Source organism: Alosa pseudoharengus, unplaced genomic scaffold (genome assembly GCF_046254945.1).
Source record: "Alosa pseudoharengus isolate Yale_2024_CS ecotype anadromous, Long Island Sound unplaced genomic scaffold, YU_APseudo_1.1 YU_APseudo_1.1_scf_16, whole genome shotgun sequence".
Lineage (NCBI taxonomy): Eukaryota > Metazoa > Chordata > Actinopteri > Clupeiformes > Clupeidae > Alosa > Alosa pseudoharengus.
Window position 1 is genome coordinate 11,860,049 of NW_027468630.1, and position 20,910 is coordinate 11,880,958.

At 40.2% G+C, this 20,910-nt stretch overlaps 2 protein-coding genes across 2 annotated transcripts; one reads left to right on the plus strand and one right to left on the minus strand.

Annotated features, from left to right (window-relative positions):
* The first annotated feature begins 3,855 nt into the window (after window positions 1-3,855).
* On the plus strand, window positions 3,856-9,325 carry bco1l (beta-carotene oxygenase 1, like). The gene is made up of 11 exons (XM_076287016.1): window positions 3,856-3,916; window positions 4,250-4,378; window positions 4,470-4,599; window positions 4,729-4,876; window positions 5,098-5,245; window positions 5,786-6,006; window positions 6,099-6,365; window positions 6,468-6,573; window positions 8,614-8,708; window positions 8,807-8,918; window positions 9,165-9,325. Exons 1-11 carry the CDS (start codon window positions 3,856-3,858, stop codon window positions 9,323-9,325), a joined length of 1,578 nt encoding a protein of 525 aa, XP_076143131.1.
* Window positions 9,326-12,061: 2,736 nt separating this feature from the next.
* Window positions 12,062-13,210, minus strand: LOC143126086 (relaxin-3 receptor 1-like). Its single transcript, XM_076288003.1, has one exon. It carries the CDS (start codon window positions 13,208-13,210, stop codon window positions 12,062-12,064), a length of 1,149 nt encoding a protein of 382 aa, XP_076144118.1.
* Window positions 13,211-20,910: the final 7,700 nt, after the last annotated feature.

Here is a 20,910-nt window from a genome sequence, read left to right on the forward strand (position 1 = left end):
TCATACACCACCTAAACCTGGTCAGAAGTCAATGGCGAGTTGTTCATATGCTATTTTAAGAGCGCATGTCAACAGTCATATTGGCAGGTGCACGCACCATCCTTCTATCATTTATGAACGCACAGCAGCGCACGTTCATGCAAAGCATTACAAATTGCACGATTACAATGGGAAACATAATTAGATTAAAGATATTACGAAATACTGTACATCTCATGATGAGTAGTTATTCACCATCATTTGCAAATTGGTAATGACGGTTAAAAGTGATTAGGGGAGAGGCGAGAGACACGTATGGAGCACAGCTGAAGACGCACTGTCACGAAATATAAGCAACTCCTCTGCAGGATAAATGTTGTTTTATTCAGTCATTTGAGCAACATTAGGGTAAGTGTTGCTTTTTCCAGCCTATTGTCAGTCAATAGTGAAAGTAACTGCATATAACTGTCTTGTCGTTGACTGACTCCTTGGTGAAGTTAGTTTCACTTTGCCAATGAGTTCAAATAATAGACGAGTGCAAATGCGTGAAGGCTATGCTAGGTTTTAGTAAAGCATGGTTTAAGAATAACTATTCCATACGGTCTCGCAAGCAGCCTCCTTCAAATGCGCCGTTGAATGCCAAAATACCGATGCATTTATTTGACATATCGCGCTTTGCGCCGGTAAAGGGAATGACAGATGTCATTCTCATTGGTTTACAATGATGTTACGCCCCAAACACACCCATATGACTGATTAAAAAACCTAGGAACACCTTGTTGCGCCATGCACTCCACGTTTGATAACGAAACCCCTCCCAATGTGAACTGGACATCCTACTAAATTTGAATAGACTTTTGACGAGTGACGATGCACTTTAGAATGTCATGATAGGGCCCTGAATGTCTACCTATATGACTAGGCTATCTGATGACAATTACGGATCATCATTCATTTAGTGTTGAGATGTTGTTCATTGAGTGAGATACAGTAAGATCCAAATAGCGGGGATAGCCGAACAGATGAAACACGTTTTAATTAAACGTAATCTACAAAGAGATCGTATCACACTGAAAGCTCATATTTTGTCACTAGCAAATAGCCTATATCGGTCCTTTGTCAAATACAGTTGCATTATCAGCCATGACCAAAACCGTTCAGGAATTATTTATGCAAAAGTGGAACGTGCTTAATGGTTCATTCTCCCTCCTTTTCGGCAGGAATGAAACAGCATGAGAGAGCATGAACCATACTGTTTGTACAGTCTACATTCAAATCATAGCCTACTTCCAGGCGCACGGGAACATATTTTTGACCAGGGGTGCTGAATAACAAAATAATCATGGATGTCCGACGATTTCTCCCCCAGCATATGATTCGAATTTAGACAGCTAAATACGCCATTTCACTGCCGTGTATGAGTAGGTCTAAGAGTGAGAAGTTTTATAATGCCCTGCGGCAGCCACATTCCACTGCAACTATGCGCAGCACTTGCCACTCCGACTCTTCAATAAAAACTGTGCGCGCACACACCAGTCCCATAGAAGCGCACTTGACTTTACATCATTAACCTATTTCAGTAGGTTATATAGCCAGAGAATGTCCGTAGACGGGCTCTGATATAGCCTAGTCTAAGGTAAATTCCTTTTCTGACTTCTTTCTCTATATCGCCATGGCATTTAGAATAAAGAATAATGTTCGCGAACCGTTCTGGTTTTGTTGCCAGCATAAAAACAAGCTTACTATCGGCCTATCCGCAAATTAACACAAGGGATGAATTGAACGATGACGAAGTCGGACATATAGGCAGAGTTCATATTGGAAAAAAAGTTATACAATTTGGAATTCTAGCTTCTCCCAACCGCAGTCTTTTAATGCCATCTAATCATAACGTGCGCAGTCTGCGCCTTAAGCCCAAATCACACCCAAGATTCGCAACGAGATGAGCAGCAACTTGATGCAACATTCTAAAACCTTGCAACTGTGACCAGACATGTGAATGCTTTGCGACGGCTTGTAACGACGTGCAACATCTAATTCACACTGCTGTAACCTCCTTTCTGTAACGGTTTCGTGTCATTGCGAATCTTTAAACAGACGATCTGACAGGTTTTAGAACATTAAATACAACCCGAAACTAAAAAACAGACCAGGCCTCTACTGGAGCCACGCCAGGCGTTTAAAAGAGACAGGCGTCTCTTAGGGACTCAGCGATTATTTGAAGTTTTACGGTATCCCATATGAAGTTTTAACACCATGGGATTTCATGTTTTAGCATTTGTGCTTTAAGGTTTGGCTTTTCAGTTGTGCTGGGTTACTTTTCTGTGTTCTGTGCACTGCAAAGCTAGCAAGGATGAGCGTGCCTAAATTTGAAAAAGCAATGCTGCTGCTCAAATTTAAAAGAGAGCCTCTGTGATTTTTTACATAGATCTCTGTTTTCGAGGTCACTGAGTATATATATTTTTTTTAAAAAACCAAAACAATTGGTTTTACCTAGCTCGAGTTGCTGCAGCCAAGCAGCTACAGCGCTACACTATGGGGGCATGAACATGGGGGCTCACGATCATGCCCCCAGAGTGTAGTGCTGTATCTGCCTGGTTCCTTTAGCTGCTCGCTGCAGCAACTTGAGTTATGTAAAACTGATTATTTTATTTTTCTAAGTAACTTTTACTTAAAGTACATTTTAAATGAACTACTTTTTACTTTTACTTGAGTACATTTTCAGATTGGTAATTTAACTTGTACTTGAGGAATATTTCATCAAAGTATTGGTCATTCTTTGGGAAAGTGTATTTTGGTCTGATTAGGCCCACAACACACATTAGAACATATGTTAATATTTCTTGAAGGCCTTCTGTTGACCTACGTTTAAGTTGAACATTTCTGTCATTTTTGTATGTAAATGATCAGTCATCCTGAGTTCACCAGCACAATGACCTCATGATGTACACGCTGGCAGAAATCTGGTGTCAGCATTATTTGTTGGCTTGTTATTTAGTGTATGAGTGAAATTACATTAACATTACATTACATCAACATTACTCTGATCATGTATTTAAGCATGATCCATAGGACCATATTGGTCTTTTATTTCTACAATTCACATATTTAGTTAGTTACTAGTTCTGTAGACAGACAGACGGGTGGAGCCAGGCTGCAAGTTGTATACAGCAGGTGGAAAAGCACAAAAGAACACCTTATCCAAACCACTGATAAGCAAAGTTCACATTAAGATAACGCAATTTAGATAAAGGTAAGAAGGAAATCAAATTAGGGCATTTGTTTCAGAGATTTTATAATGTGTGTAACATTAGCAGTATCTGTGCAACTGAATACAATAAAACTAAATATACCACATGTAATAACAGAGTTTTTTCAGAGCATATGAAGTGAGTGTAACACCTCATCCAAACCATTGTGGTGATAAGTAACAAAGTTCACATTTAGATAAAGCAATTTAGATAAAAGTGGGAGGAAAACCAAATGAGGGTGTTTCAGAGATTGTATAGTGTGCGTTATATCAGCAGTTATATCAGCAGTGTCTGGCAAACTAAATAATAAAGGCTGCTTATTGAATGCACATTAAGACAGTGCCATGAGTGAACATTTGCAAGAAACATCTTACCAAAAGAGTTGAAGAAGAGTGAACTCTAAGGGACTTCTTCAGTTGAATGAAAGAGTTTACGGATCACAAATATGTCATGATGGTTCCAGTTACATAACAGAGACGTGCGATTACACATGCAGGCTGTGGTGCTTTGTCTGCATATATATGGACAGGCGTAGTAAACGAAGGGACCTTTTGCCACGTCTAACGTCTATTTTATGAGAAAGTCTTCCAACGAACAAAGGATAGTGAGCTGACAAAGTGGAATCATGCAGGTATTTTATCAGAATGGAAAAGAAACCCCAGAGCCCGTAAAAGCTAAAATATCTGGTAAGTATTTCACTCAAGCTTATAGTTTATCAATGGCACTGATAACTATTTTCTTTGTTTTTAAGTCTATGTTCAAACAAGTTTACATATAAAGTTTGTTGTATGTACATTGAGTGATGGCCCTGATTTATGGTGATTGTAGCTGAACAACAAAGTTATTGCTTTAAACCCTCTCTCACTGGTTTACAACTACACTGTTGACAAAAGTTGATATTGAACAGCTGGTTGTAATGATCAGATAGATAGATAGATAGATATATAGATAGATACTTTATTGATCATACCATGGGAAACAGCATGATTCCTTTTTTCCTTGTGTTTGCCTGCATCCAGGCACAGTTCCTGACTGGTTACAGGGAACCCTTGTGCGCAATGGACCTGGGATGTTCTCTGTTGGGGATACGGCCTATAAACACTGGTTTGATGGCATGTCTCTCCTCCATAGCTTCACCTTTAAAGATGGTGAGAGCGAGTAGCAGAGCACACAGCACTACTTGCACTGAGTCGCAATGCAATACAACAGCTACTGATAGTGAATGCTGTCACTTTCCAGGTGATGTCTACTACCGGAGTAAATTTCTCAAGAGTGATACTTTCAAAAAGAACACTGGTGCCAACAGGATTGTGGTGTCTGAATTTGGAACCATGGTCTATCCTGATCCCTGCAAAAACATTTTTTCAAAGTAATACCTGAATTTCAGTGTAATAGTTTCTCATTTTCAGTTGAAACTTATAAAATGAAAAGGAACTGAAATTAAATGATGTTAAGCTGAAGAGAATTCAGACCCATTACATATATGGCTTCTCCACAGGGCTTTTACCTATCTCAGCAATGCCATCCCTGATTTCACGGACAACGGCCTTGTGAGTATTATAAGATATGGTGAGGACTACTATGCAGCATCTGAAGTGAACTACATCAACCAGATCGACCCTCACACTCTGGAGACAGTCGGGCGAGTGAGTTGAAACATATTTACTCTAATAATACTAATTACTGAAAATATGTATTTCTTTGTTTGTTTTTTTATTGAGTTTATGAATGTGTACAAATGATCATTTTGCAACATTATCATTTCAGAAAAATCACTAATTAAGCAAGGTGTGAAAGAAAGCCCTCCGTGACGTTATGAAACTGATAGTCATCCTCAGCCAATATGTGTGAATAACTTCTGTTCCAGGTAAATTACAGGAACCATATTGCACTGAACCTGGCTACTGCTCACCCTCACTATGATGAGGAAGGAAACACATACAACATGGGCACAGCGATCATGGGGTTTGGCCGACCCAAGTACATGATATTCAAAGTTCCAGCCAACGCATCAGGTATTAGCATTAAAAACTAATACAGGACAGGATGACGTACAGTAAAGCATTTTTTACTTAGGCTGTGTTCACCTTTGCCATCTTTTTTGAAGCTGCTGACTGAAAATGACTTCAGTTATAGAGATATAGAGAAATACATTTAAGCAATATGGCACGAGTGGCTTTGGTAGCAGATATTGACATGCCTGTGATTCGGCCATAGGCACGAGGCCGGACCTAAATGTTGTTATACAGTTTGAATTTATTTATTTATTTATGTATACATTTTTTTATTTATTGCTAATGTGGTTGCAAAAACTCCAAGCTTTTTGACTAAACAAACCTCTGTAGTAGCTCTTCATTTAACATGTTTAAACTAACTTACAGGCTAGCTAACTACTTTGCCTCACAACATAACGACAGAGAAATGAAGAAATGTAGAGATACAGAAAAAGATCAATGAAGAAATGTAGACATACATAAAAAAATGAATGCAGAAATGAATTCTCATTTTTCATGACCAAACTGTGTAGACGCCCTCATTTTTATTTCTGTCTGCAGATAAATACAATAAAAAGCCAGACTTGAGTAAAGTGGAGAAGGTGTGCTCCATCCCCTTCAGATCAGCCCTCTACCCGAGTTACTTCCACAGCTTTGGCATGACGGAGAACTACATTGTCTTTGTGGACCAGGCCTTTAAGCTTGACATCCTCGGGCTTGCAACGGCCTACTTCAGAGGGGTCAATTGGGGAGGCTGTCTCAAGTTTGACAAAAATGATGTTGTATGTGACAGATTTACTTTGAAGCGCCCATTGTGTGATGTTTCCCCTTTACGTTCCAGATAATGTATATGACTTATATTGGTCTGTTGTAGACAGTATTCCATCTGATCAACCGGAAGACTGGGAAAGCAGTTTCCACAAAGTTCTATGGAGATCCTTTTGTGGTGTTCCACCACATAAATGCATATGAGGAAAACGGCCATGTTGTATTTGATCTGATCACATACAAAGACAGCAATCTGTACGACATGTTCTACATTGACAACTTGAAACAGGACACGGAAAAATTCATAGAAAGCCACAAGATCTTCTCACCACCAGTCTGTCAGAGATTCGCCTTACCCATCACTGTTGAAAAGGTGCAGCAGATATCTCTGCAGGAATTGCAGTCCAATTAGATACGGTTAATTAAATTTTAATTACATCTGTTAATGCTGTGTGGGGCACACTCTCTCTTTCAGGACACTCCAGTAGGCACAAACCTTGTGACACTAGAAGACACCACAGCAAAAGCAGTGATGCAGAAGGATTGCTCAGTCTTCTGTTCGCCTGACCTACTCCTTGTGGGTAGGTTATCTGCTTCAAATGGTCAATAACCTGGCTGACACTGGACCAATTTTCAGATGAGAATTAAGCCAAGTTTATGTTTGCTTTTTTATATGTAAATAGATACGTTCATTTTACACGTTGACCCTTTTCGTTTGTTTCGTGAGCTTGAAGTGAACAGACAAAATCAACGCTCCGTCTGTATCCGTATCTGTTTTTAACGTTGAGCATAATTGAGGCTTTAATCTGGACCATGGAGGTATTATATAGAGCTGGAGGGTAGGCGAACGTTCGGAAAGCGTACCCCCTAAGGGGCAACCATGGCCTACTGGTTAGCGCTTCGGACTTGTAACCGGAGGGTTGCCAGTTCAAACCCTGACCAGTAGGAACGGCTGAAGTGCCCTTGAGCAAGGCTAACCCCTAACCTAAACCTAACCCCTCACTGCTCCCCGAGCGCTGCTGTAGCAGGCTGCTCACTGTGTCGGGATTAGTGTGTGCTTCACCTCACTGTGTGTTCAATGTGTGCTGAGTGTGTTTCACTAATTCACGGATTGGGATAAATGCAAAGACCAAATTTCCCTCACGGGATCAAAAGAGTATACTATACTATACTATACTATGGGAGCCTCTGAGGCTAATTGTGGACCACTTGGAGTTAGCATTTCATTAACCCCTGTTCATTTTGGTGTCACTTTGACATCAAATAACTTTACATCTGAAATGTTTTAAGCCTATATATGACCATTTTCTACTGGCTTCATAACCTTGTATCTCACTTTACAGCTCTGTAATAAACTTTTTTCTAAACCAATGCTAAAAATGATGTCATGAGCATGCAGTCTGAGGGAAAGGCCACTGGTAAGATATTTAGGAAAGCATTGAGGGGAAAAAACAATAAAGTGTCATGTTGTTGGGTTGGCACTACATGTACGTCAGAACAAATCACCTACAAAAAGCTGCATTCGAACTCGGAGCACCCTGCACATTATCAATTTTCTTAGCACGGCTAATAGACGACTTCAGTCTGTTGCTTAACCCCACATGTTTGTCATTCAGCTGACACTGAGGATGTGCAGCACATCAATCGACCAACAGGAAACAGGTTCAAATTGGCTTCACTTGTCTCCATTGAAGTCCCACAAAGTGGCTCTGTCCATTTATTTTACTGTCTGATGACGGTAGCCAACAATTATGCTAACTAGACAAAGGAGAGCTGGAGCACTGCTGGTGTCCCTTGTATCCCCAGTGCTCTTGGAAGAGTTAAATGTTCATTGAGAAGATATCCAGGCAATCGGTAGGATTGTAAATGTTAAAAAGCCTTTATTTTTAGGGCTAAAGTTTAAGCATACTGTACACCAACGTGTATCATCAGGGTTATGCTAACTGGCTGAAGCTAACTCTCCAAGTCCTGACCCAGGGGGTCTGGGCCCTTTCAGTTCACATTCGATTTCCAATGAGCTTTACCAGAGGTGAAATTTAAACTAAATTGGTATATTAAACTCATACTGAATGTTTTCAGTAGTACAGCAAACATATCTGATTTTGTAAAAGGTTACTCTATTTACTATTTTAAAAAAGAAATTATATGTCCGTATTGTTTAATGCTGACGCCATCCATCATTTTATATTGCCCTCCCCATGCATGAAAAATGCTTGATTGTTTGAGCGGAGCGATATACCCCCATTGATACAATGTGGAATTCCACATTAAAAGGTGTCTTTTGTTAAGCTGCAAGTGGTCACATGTGCTTAATATCACATTAATGATGAAGGGTCAACACAGTAGTAAACCATACTTTAATAATTAAAATCTGAATACTTTTGGTCGAGTAATGTTATTGTAGGCACATGATTGCCTGTGGTAACTAAATCTAATTTGACTGAGATCCCACATCAGATAAACATGCCTCATACTAGCTCAGGAGTTTTTATTCTTATTAGTTAAATGCACTAATGCACATTGCACACACACATACACAAACACTCAATTAGCATTTGATCAAATGAGGATATGTTGTGCGTCTTTTGGAACTTTTATATTATTGTTATTTTTTTTCACAGGTTTAGAATTGCCACAGATTAATTACAAATTTAATGCCAAAAAGTACAGATATTTCTACGGCTCCAGGGTGGAGTGGTCTCCACATCCAAACAAGGTAAGACGATGTCACAACACTCGATAGGGCAACAGATAACAGTAAGGGACAGATTTTCTCATAAGGGTTACAAATGCTATCCCTCATGTTTCCCGCAGATTGCCAAAGTAGACATCGTCACCAGGACTCATAAAGAGTGGAGCAGTGAAGAGTGCTACCCATCTGAGCCCATTTTTGTGGCCTCACCCGGCGCTGTGGAGGAGGATGACGGTAAGTGGCACAAATAGAACACAAGTCAAGGCAAGATATCACAGTTTAAAGCAACCTGTGTTTACCATGGTGCTTTACACAATAAAAGAAAAAATAAATGCAAAGCAGGAATATGAAAATATAGTGTCATTTCTGAGAATCGTCACATGTGTTGTGATGGTATGATGTCAAAACTATCCATACAGATTCATAAGTATATGGTGTTAACAGTATGAATATATTTGTTTTCCTTTTTCTTAATTTCAGGAGTCCTTTTGTCCTCAATCGTGTCTCTTAATCCAGCAAAAAACCCCTTTATGCTTATTTTGGACGCCAAAACAATGGAGGAGATTGCACGTGCAGAAGTGGATGCTTCTTTCCACATGGACCTGCACGGCTGTTTCATTCCTCGCAAGGACAGTAACTAAGTAGGGTTTGGTATGGTCATATTGTACATAGATAGATAGATACTTTATTGATCCCCAAGGGGAAATTCAAGTTAGAGGGTTTCACATTGTGGCTTCATTAAAGTTCGTAGTTTGTAAAGGGATGCATAAGATTGAGCTAAAACCAAACACAACAAATTATTTATAAAGAATATTTGCATAATATAGTTTGTATGTACTTGTTTACACATAATGTCATATTTTTGTATTTTAAAGCTACAGTGTGTAGGTAATCTGTTGTTAGAAATGGAATAGTAGGGTGTGGGTCTGCATCTGTCATGTTACTCCTGCCATCATCCCAGAAAGGACAAACCAGCCCCAACGGAAAAGAAGTATAGGAATAGTAACCGTATAGGAATACTATAGATACAGTATACATAGGAATCTTACAGTATTTTAGGACATATAGAGTATAGTAAATGAAACGCCTATGAAGGAAGGTGCTTGCTTGATAACCCTTAGTGAAATGCTCTTGAAGGCTGTTCTGTTGGTTGTTTTTGTTAGTGATTTGTGATTTGTTAGTGATTTTGGTTTTGACGGCCGCTGTGTGAAATCCCCTATATAGCACGATGAATGATAGGTGTATTACAGAATATCATTGAAGTATCATACACTACTGTAGAACATCTTTTAGGGGAAAAAAACCCTGGTTCTAACAGGGACATTTTGTGTTTTCACCACTTGAGGGCTATCAGAGTTTACCCAACACACTCGGAACTGGAGTGTCAATTAGTTACAAGTTAGCAAGCTCATCACTAGAGGCCACTGTAGCTTTATTTTTAACTCAAGTTTTCAATAAGGTGTATTATGTATTGAACTTAACTGATTTAAAATAAATTTACTTTAAGTATTCATATAGTACTTGGCATATTGCATTTGGCCTTTTGTGAATCATATGAGGAATTTGTGTTTGTTGTGTATTTGTTTAATAACAAATGAAGAAGAGGTAATCTGGTAATCTCAGGAATTTAAATTAAAACTGTTACTGGTTTTCAAACCACATCACAAATTGCATTTTTAATCTGGGCTAACATGATGTCTGGTTGATTAAAACAAATACCAAGCAAAAGGGTTAGAAATCTGTAGAATCTGTATTGTCAGGAGGGAAGTGAGCAGACAAAAAAATCATTGGTGGTGGCATCATTTGTTAAGTGTAGTGAACTTCTATTACGCACTGATTTAGTACAATATTATTTTAGCTCAAGATCCTCCCAAAAGCTTAAAATGCATAAAATGAAATGAAAAGCATGAAAGTATAGCACAAAATAATATCACAAAGGTCTTGAGCACAGACTAGACTACACCGAAAGAAATACAACCAGTCCCAGGACCTTTTGAACATGCCTACGTAATGCATTTATCTGGAGACTTTAGACTCTAGACCAGGGGTGTCAAGCTATCTGAATACATTTGTTGTCTTCCCCTTGGATTCACACACACGACAGTGACTAACCTTTGTGGTCAAATTATTAAAAAAGAAAACCAGTAGAACTGGAGGACCAGTGAACAAACTGAATAAGAATCTTGGATCATAACTTTTCCTCATATCAGATGTGTTTGGTTCAATGAGCTGGAAAAGATATCTTCAGCTTCAACACTAACTTGTGGCAATGTTTTGTATACTTGGTACAAAACCCATGACCAATGACCAAAAGTCCACTTTCATGGGTTAAACATTCACTTGAACTTGAAAATCCTGATTGATAGACCTCTAAATATATTCCTGCCTATCAATCACAAAACAACGTAGTAATAGGTCAAGCAAACAATATTTTTTTATTCCCAGTGTGACTAATCAATATCCCAATTCAGGGTACCAATCATTCCATTCACTCTGACAACTTGACTGATAATGCTACGATATACTGTTTGCATCATGGAAACAATTAGTGTATAATGTGGCCACTGAACATCTCCAACACATTCAGGACATGATGTCATCAAACTATTTATATTTAGTTTTTACATTTCTGTTGTAGGCTATAACAGTCATAAAATACATTTAAAATTTGTGTTACTAACTTTTTATCTATAAGCACTCAACATGACACAGTATCATTATTACAACTAATCTCAAGTGTTATGACTTTTAAATCATTCTAAATAATATTTTACCATATGCAACATGTTGCAGTAAAATTACAAAAAGCATCAACAATGTAGGTTGCTGTGGGATGCCTCCAGCACATTTCATATAAAGATAACATTACAGCACAATTCTGATGGGTCTTTGTACACGGTCATTCCTTTTGCTGAACCAGGTCCACAATCATAAGGTGCGGCTTGGAATAAAATTAAATTGATAAATTATTGAGTATTTCCAGGTTGCTCTACTTTTCTACTTTACTGGGGCAGCCGTGGCCTACTGGTTAGCGCTTCGGACTTGTAACCGGAGGGTTGCCGGTTTGAACCCCCACCAGTAGGCATGGCTGAAGTGCTCTTGAGCAAGGCACCTAACCCCTCAATGCTCCCTGAGCGCCGCTGTTGTTGCAGGCAGCTCACTGCGCCGGGATTAGTGTGTGTTCACTGTGTGCTGAGTGTGTTTCACTAATTCACGGATTGGGATAAATGCAGAGACCAAATTTCCCTCACGGGATCAAAAGAGTATATACTTTTCTTTTTGGAATAAAATTAAATTGATAAATTCTTGAGTATTTCCAGGTTGCTCTACTTTTGTGTCAGGAAAAACGGGGCTCCTCAGATAGAGAAAACCATCTGTCAGTGGCAAAAAGTCGCCAATTTTTCGGTTTCTAGGACAATAAGCGGAATAACGCCTTGATGAACATCTTCCTTCTCTGGTTTGGTTGCCATAGTAGTGTATGTGCGTAATTCACAAGTCGATGCCACAACTGGTGATGATTTGCACCAGAACAAATTCTTTAACATTTGTCTGAACTCGCGTTGCATTAAACAGTATAGAATTGGTATCAGGCAACTATTACTGGCAAGGCAAATAGTTACGGGAGATACATATGTTACCACAATGTAGTATGCTCTGTTAAAATTTGCAACATTCAGTTTTACCAAAACTCCCCAAAATCTTATTGAGTGGTTGGGCATCCAACAAAGAAAAAATAACAAAACCACAATGGTCACTGACTTTGTAACTCTAGAACGGCTTGCAGTATGATGGTTGTTCACACGTCTCTGACAAATGAACCTTAAAAGCATCAAGCAACAAATTGACAATATGAGCATTGGTAGAACGAAAGCAATGAGAACGTGTTGAAGAAGGTACAGAGCAAGCCAACTCTGCCCATTTGGGAAAGTGAGCACGCACATGTTTTCCCCAGCAACAGTTTTTACTGTGGCAAAAATGGCTGCTGGTGCGGTGGCCACAATGGCCAAGATCCATAATCCTGCACTAACCCATTTGACAGAAAACTTCCTATGCCAAGTGCGGTTTCTCAGTGTTGAGGTGACAGACCAGCAACAGGTGATGCTCATTGCAGTCAAGAAGAACACACTAGCATACATGTTCATAACATTGATTGACACAATAGCTTTACACAACTTTACACCAAATGGCCAGCTGAAGTTCAAAGCAATGTGCACTGCCCAAAATGGCAGTGTGAGGACGCACTGAAAGTCAGTTACAGCTAAGTTAAGGACGAAAAAGTTAATGCTGGATTTCTTTCCTTTCTGCCTTAACTTCATAAGAAAAAATACCAACAGGTTTCCAACGAGTCCCACTGCGCACACCACCGAATACACAACAGAAATTATTATCCTAAGTATTGATGTGTCATCTATGGACTCAAGACTGTTAAATTCATGATCCGACAGAGTTTTGTTATATGGTCCGTTTCCAGTCAGGTTGAGGATCTCCTCCATCCTTTCAGTAAGTGTGACGGCAGGTGCTTTCATCAACACCGGTCCGTTTAATGTTTGTATATCAACACAACTGACTTCAGCGACATCTCAATACAACCACTACATCATGTTCCACATTTATAGTCTGAAAAAACAAGCAATTGTTTGTCAGCTCTTGAGGTAACAAACTCTGTAAAACTGCGTTCACTGTTGTTCCGCTCAGCGAAGTCTAACAGCTTTTTATATAGGATCCTTTTGCCACTCCTGCCTTAGGTGGGAGAGCATTGGAGAAAGTTGTGATTGACAGTGTGTTCTGATGATGCAGCTAGTAACATTCTATATTTGACGTATACGGTAGTCCAGTCCAGAGCTGTATAATAGAGCACAATTCTGACAGCCCTGCTGGAAGAAACAGCCTCTTTAAAAGAGTTTAAGCCAGGTGCTCTTTGTCGCCACTTTAAAGAGGTATTTCACTTCATAGAGCAAATTGAGAAGATGTTTGGGAGTAAGGCTGGTTCCAATCTCATGGAGCTCTTCAATGCAGTGAGTGTCGTGGAGAAAAGAGTTCAGGAACTTTCCAGCAGGCTCCCATCGTGCTGTAGTATGCAGGGGAAAAAATAAGCAATTGTTTGTCAGAAAAAAAATCTGTAAAAGTCATACGGTTGAGGATAAGAATAGACAACACAATTGAGAAACATCTGGGGAAAAACAAAACTTGAAAGATGGACATCTCGGAAACAAGAGCCAGAGTAATAAGATGAAACGCTCCCTCACCTACCAGCCAACACCACTGCTACACCAACATCCAGTAGCCAGCCAACACTGCTGCTACACCAACATCCAACAGCCAGCAAACACTGCTGCTACAGCAGCAGCCAGCAGCCAGCCAACACCGCTGCTACACCAGCATCCAGCAGCCAGCCAACACTGCTGCTACAGCAATATCCAGCAGCCAGCCAACACCGCTGCTACACCACCTGTGTAAGTACCCAGCCATCATCACTGCTCCTCCACCTGCAGCTGCCCGCCACCGCTGCTACATCAATTCATGGGTTTCATCAGGTCCCTTTCCACAGGTGTATAAAATCAAGCACCTTAATTATCAATGCAGACTGCATGGTGATTGATTAATACACCTGTGGAAAGGGACCTGATGAAACCCATGAATATCCAACAGACAACTAGCTGCTCCACCACCTGTCAGTACCCAGCCATCATCACTGTTCCACCACCTGCCAGTACTTAGTCATCATCACTGCTCCATCATACCAGCCGCAAGACAACATTGCTGCTATGCCAACATCCAGCTGCCAACCAACATTACACTGCTAACATTACTGCACCAACCAGTTTTTAACTTCTCGCTGCTGCTATACTAACATGCTACACCAACCAGCACAGTAGCCTAGCCTATTTTCACATATCTGTGAGAGCTGGGGGTGGAGCAATCTTGTTTTAGCTTTAGATGTGGTGTGACATGGGGATGATAATGTTTGTAAGATTTTTAATGACTTGTTGTACGTGTACATTTTTTCATCTGTCAGTATATTTTACTGTTATTGTTCCACCTACCCAGGGACTATGGGCGGAAATTAGCAATATTTGCTATAACCTGACACTACTTGTGCAAGGATAATGCATTTTTGTGCACTGTCCCTGATTAAATAAATACATTACAATTACAACATCCAGCAGGCAGCCAAAATCACTACTATTCCAACTATATTAGCAGCTAAACATATTTGTTAAGCCACCCATGTAGACGTGTAAACCTAACTGTAAATGCATGAACATTAAAACAGTAAAGCTAGGACGCAACAAGTAGGCTAAGTAATAAAACAGCAGTGGATAAAATGAATATACAATAACTTAAAATTTGCTGGTGTTTCTTGTTTAAATATATAGGCCTATTATGGTTACATTTATTTATTAGATTTCGCATGGTCCTTTCTGTAAAGTTAGTATTCGATTAGCCTACTTATTTAGCCTACTAGATTAACTCTGACGTTGTTGTCTTATTTCCTCTAAAGATAAACGCCACGATCAACATGAAATAGCTACCAAAAGCAAAAGCCATGTCAGTGCTGATAAGAAAGCTGTCAAACATTTTCTGACTAACTATGTAAAATAACCTTTTGATAAATTACATTTTAATATGATGTTTACCTCAGATTATCCATGTGGTTTTCCGTTGTTGAATCAACAGTGCCGATTGATCCAGTCGTCGTCCAACTTCACGTCAAATTTGACTCAAATGACACACGTTCACTTCTTCAAATCAGTGTGTGGGGAAAATCGCGTTAAATGTCACAATACTCGATATTGCAACAGATAGCCTAACAGTAGGGACAGATTTTCTCATAAGAGTTAAAAATGCTGTCCATCATCTTTACCGTAGAACCAGAACTCGAGTGGAGTGAAGTGCTACCCATTTGAGCCTATTCTTGTGGCCTCACCCGGCGCTGTAGAGGATGACGGTAAGAGGCACAGAACACAAGCAGAGCCCGTTTACGGAGAGCCGGATCACTCCCTATTAACTCCATTGTACCTGCAATCTGTTGCAGTTCCGCTAGGGGCGATCAGGAATAACTGCAAAAACAATGGGGGTCAATGGAGCTAGACGGCTAAATTTGTCTCTTTCACCTGGTTGTCGTTGAAAATCGAGGATTTGATTGTGGTTTCTGCAAGCTCACTATGGATTATAGGTCAAAAGTTGAATGAACGAGTACTTACGTCCTTTCGATTTCTTACAGGTTGGGTCGTTGTTGCCCACAACACACTAGCTTTCTGCTAATTAATGACGTCATTGACGCATTTGAAAGGCTTTTTAGAACAAATAAGTGACTCAAAAAATATAATACTCAGCGGTGTGTATTTTCTCTGTCCCCTCTTTCGCATGCAACGTTCAAATTTCTGGGCAAAAAAGGATATCCCGAGAAAAGTGGATTTGAGGGGTACAGCTCCATAGACCTCCATTAATTCTGCACTTATTCGTGAGCGCCCTCATGTGGAACCAGAAAAGGAACTGCAACCAGTCCAGAAACCGAAAGTTTCCCGAGAGTGGCGGTTCTCCCCTTATTAGACATTCTCTGACACAAGTCAAGTCAAGACAGGGGCGGAGCCAGAAGGGTGGCTCGGTGTGGCACAGGCTACCCTTAAAATTTGACTGGCCACCCCAAAATCCTAGTCTATGGTTGGCCATTATGACGGTCTATGGCGGGACCTTTCTTGATGCACCTGCAGCGCTAGTTTGAAGTGTCAGACAGACGTCGGAAAGTGGCAAACACGCTTGCCATTATACATGACTTATTGTTTTTAGCATGTGAGTTTAGGCCTACAGGCTACTGCTTGTGCTAACAGGCAAAGATATCGATTTACCTAAAAAATAGGTCATATCTGAGGATCGTCACAAAACAACACGTTGTAATCCAAAGAAAAAAGAGTTTGCAGAGGCACTCTGAGGTTGAAAAAGTATAAAAAGCCTTTAATTAATCATGGCAAGAACTGGTTAAAAGCACATGGGCCTACGCGTTGCGGCCATATTGGCCTTCATCAGGGCCTGACAAGATAAATGTACAAGCTGAGCAAATTAATTTGCCGCCGCTAGGGTGCGTCTAGATTTCTAGGCTACGGTCAGACAGCTCAAATGGCAACATTTGATAACCCTGGGAGGGGAGGGGGAGGGCTGAGAGATGTCATTGGACTAGCCCAATGCCCGTCAAGAAAATCAACCAATGGGCCACGTTTCGTGTCTCAAATACCGTCGCGGTGGATATATTTTTTTAAATTATTATTAAATTATGACACCACCGGCCCAAAAATGTGCGTCGGCCCACCGTGTACGCCCGATGGCCAGTCCATGCCTGCCGACCAGCCTATCTCTCTTCCTTTGTCATGTGAACTCGCGCGGGGCACGCCAAATGCGCAGCACCATAGCAGTTCAGTAAGCGTCTTCAGATAGCTGGCATGGTCACTGACAGGCTGCTTCTCCCGTGCCCCATCAGCCAGGTAACATACAAGCAAAATCTTACAGTTTGCCCTCTAAGCCCAACATGTAATAATTTTGTTGTGCAGTAAAATGTCTCATTCAGCACCAAACAAGAATTTTTGCCGACTGGTCACCTGATAAACTAGTTAGATGAAGCTAAAGTTTTACGCTGTAGCCCAAATCAATGACAGATAACGTGACGACCACGATCATTTCGGTAGATTTTGCAAATGTATGTGTTTCTGTTGTATATGTTTTGTTAGGCAACATGTATTAACACATTCATTTGTGACAGAAGAAACGGGAAGTTCCCCATTACCTGTGAAAAATGCCCATCTGCATTCATGTAATGACAACAGTAGCCCACTATAACTCCTTCTCTTACTGTTTGGTCTCTTTATTGTCTTACAGATCAAGTAAAATCGTACAGTTTGCCCTCTAAGCCCAACGTGTAATCATTTTGTTGTGCAGTAAAATGTCTCATACAGCATCAAACAACTAAGCATTTTTAGCCGGCTGCATGGTCACCTGATAAAGTTTTACGCTGTAGCCCAAGTCAATGACAGATAACGTGAGGACGACCACATAGGCTACAAATAATTTCGGTAGAGTTTGCAATTGCAAATCTATGTGTTAAGACGAACATTTTCTGTTGTATAGGTTTTGTTAGGCAACATAAATTAAGACATTTTGGTCTCTTTATTGTCTTAATTGTATATTGATTTACTAATTGCAGCACAAGTCAAATTTCATTCAACATGTGCGTGTAATTTTTACCAAAGAGAGTTCAGTGTGTGAGAGTTAGTGGTGAGACATCACCACCCCTGAGGAACGAACTGGGCCCTATTCTGTTCAGCATCTACATAAACAGAGCTCTTCTAAGGAGAGCCTCCCCACTCTCTATTAATCCCATACAAACCGAATTTGGCTGCAGTTCACCAGAGTTCACCTAGATGGCGATCGCGGGCGAGTCCAAAATACATGGGGTCCTATGGAGCTACATGGCTACATTTGTTGTTTTCACCTATTTAACAACTGAAACCCTCCGATTTTATTTTATTTTTCGCAAAATGGATATGGATTTTCAATCAAAAGTGAAATAATCCGGGAGTCATGTCCTTTCGTTTTCTTACAGGTTGGGTCGTTGTTGCCAATAACACGCTAGCATTGATGCTATGCTATGCTATGATCATGCTAATGAATGACGTCATTGGCACGTTTGAAAGGCTTTTTAGAACAATTAAGTGACTTTAAAAAATATAATACTCAACCAAGTGTATTGTCTTTGCCTCCCCTTTCAAATACAATATTCAAATTACCATGGATTTTGAGGGGTACAGCTCCATAGACCTCCATTCATTCTGGACTCGCCCGTGAGCGCCCCTAGATGCAGTACCACACCGGAAGAGTTCCGAGAGTGAAGGTTCTCTCCTTATTAGACATTCTCTGACATAAATGACCTGTCATCAGTGTGCACTGGATGTGAGGTACAGATGTATGCTGATGATACAGTCATATATGTTCATGCAAAAACTAAAGCCCAAGCTGCTGCCAAGCTCAGCGATACAATGGTACATGTACGTAAATGGCTTACTTGCTCTCAGCTGTATCTCAATGTTAAGAAGACAGTCTGTATGTTTTTTAGCAAAAGCAACAGTGTATCTTACTGTGAACCCAATGTCTGTGTGTCTGGGGAGGTCATTCAAACAGTTACACAGTTTAAATATCTAGGCATTATTCTTGACTACTCTATCATTTAAACATCAAGTGAGAAAGGTAGTGCAAATAACCAAATATAGCGAACTTTAGGTATATAAGGAACTGTTTGAAAACACCTGTAGCAAATCTATACATGAATACTATGATAATCCCTCACCTAACATATTGTATGACAAGCTGGACCCAGGTATGTAGCACAACATTAAGGCCTATTTTATCACTTCACAAACAAGCACTTAAAGTCTTGGACAAAAAAAACCAAACGTTACCACCACGTGTAACATTCTTAACAAATATAACCTACTCAGTTGGGAAAATATTTTAAAACACAGTGATGCATGCCTAATTTTTAAGATCATTAATGGGAAGGCTCCCCCTCCACTCAGCACTGTTATACAGCAAAAGTCATCTAGCAGCAGAACCACAAGGTCTGCCTTAAGAGGGGACTGTGTAGTCCCTCTTAGGTCCAGTTCCTTTGGCCAATTATGTTTTTCTGTGAGGGCCTCTGGAATCAATTGCCAGTGGACATTAAAAACTCCACCTCTCACCATACATTCACACACCATCTTAAGGACTGGCTTTTGAGCTACAAAAATGTGAGCACCTCTCATAATACATTAATGTTGGTCTGCCTCTATAGTTTAGCTGTCCTGTAACCCATGGTGTATGTATGATAGATAGATGGATAGATGGTTACTTTATTGATCCCTTAAAGGTTGTATGGCTGTATGGTTATATGTCTTATGTTTTAAATGTTTTAATGGAGCCAGTCCTATGGCATTATGTTTTATTGCTGTATATCAATTGCTATGTGATTTAATATGTTCTTTTTTTAGCCACCATGTGCCTAGTATAACATATTGCCAATGGACTACAGTTGACAATTAGCCTGCTGGCTAACACTTACAGAAATGTTGATCAATGTGCACTGTCCTTTAAATCAGTGGTTCTTAACTGGTGGGTCGGGACCCAAAAGTGGGTCGCGGAACCATTCTGGGTGGGTCGCGGAGCTTGTGGTTTAAAAAAAAGAAGAAATCGCCCATTTCAAATAGACTTAAAATGAGACAAAATGGTGCAGAATCCACAGTGTGCGATGTTCACAATTGCTGGAACATGAGTGAAAATGCCTCATAATAAAGTACACCTGTCAAAGACAGACCTGTCAAGTACTTTAAGGTGATATCAGTAGTTGGAGACTTCACAAATGTAATGCCAAACAGCATGTTCCAAACAAATAGGCCTACAGGCACTTCGCCTTTCTTAGCATGTAGCTCACCAAATCTGTTATCTTGAACGCTATAAAATATATATGGGTCGTGACTTCATGAACATGGGAAATTGTGGGTCCCAAAGCCAGACCAGTTAAGAACCACTGCTTTAAATAAATAAATTAAATGAAGCGAATAAAACACACACAAATGCAGGTGTAGCAGGTAGACCTTCTCTGCCTGCTATTTACCATAGCACCTGCAGGTGCTAATGAAGGGGGCGGGGCATATAATCAATCTGGCACCAGTGGAGTGCTACTTAAGAGGGGCAGTAGTAATGTAGACTCCACTGGTGTACCCCCTGTCTGTGCTACCGTCAGGTATGCTGTATCCCCATAAACATTTGTTTTTTTATGTTATGTATATTGTGGTGTTCATTGTTTAATCTTCTGTGTTCTGTTCTTTTAGGCAGCACGGTCATGCTGATGGGGAACATGGGTCGTGCTGCTGTCTTGTCTTGTCTTTTCTTTGCTTTGGTTATTTTGTGTTTGGTTTTTGTGTTGCCTGTCTTGTCCTTTTGTTTGTAACTTTTATGTTTATTTAGTAGGGAGGTGGCTCTGAGGGGGGCTAGTCTAAGCACACGTGTGGTGTGGTTTTGTGTATTGCTTATCGCTTTGCGGTGTGCCTTTGCTGTGTAACAGGTGAGCCTTTCTTGATGCTTGCATGTAAAATATTGGTGTGGACATCCATAGTTGCCACCCTCAGATCCCCACTGCCCAACCTTTTGTCTTAATAAATATTGTTTTCCTGGAATTCGTGTCTCCACTGTGTAGTTACGA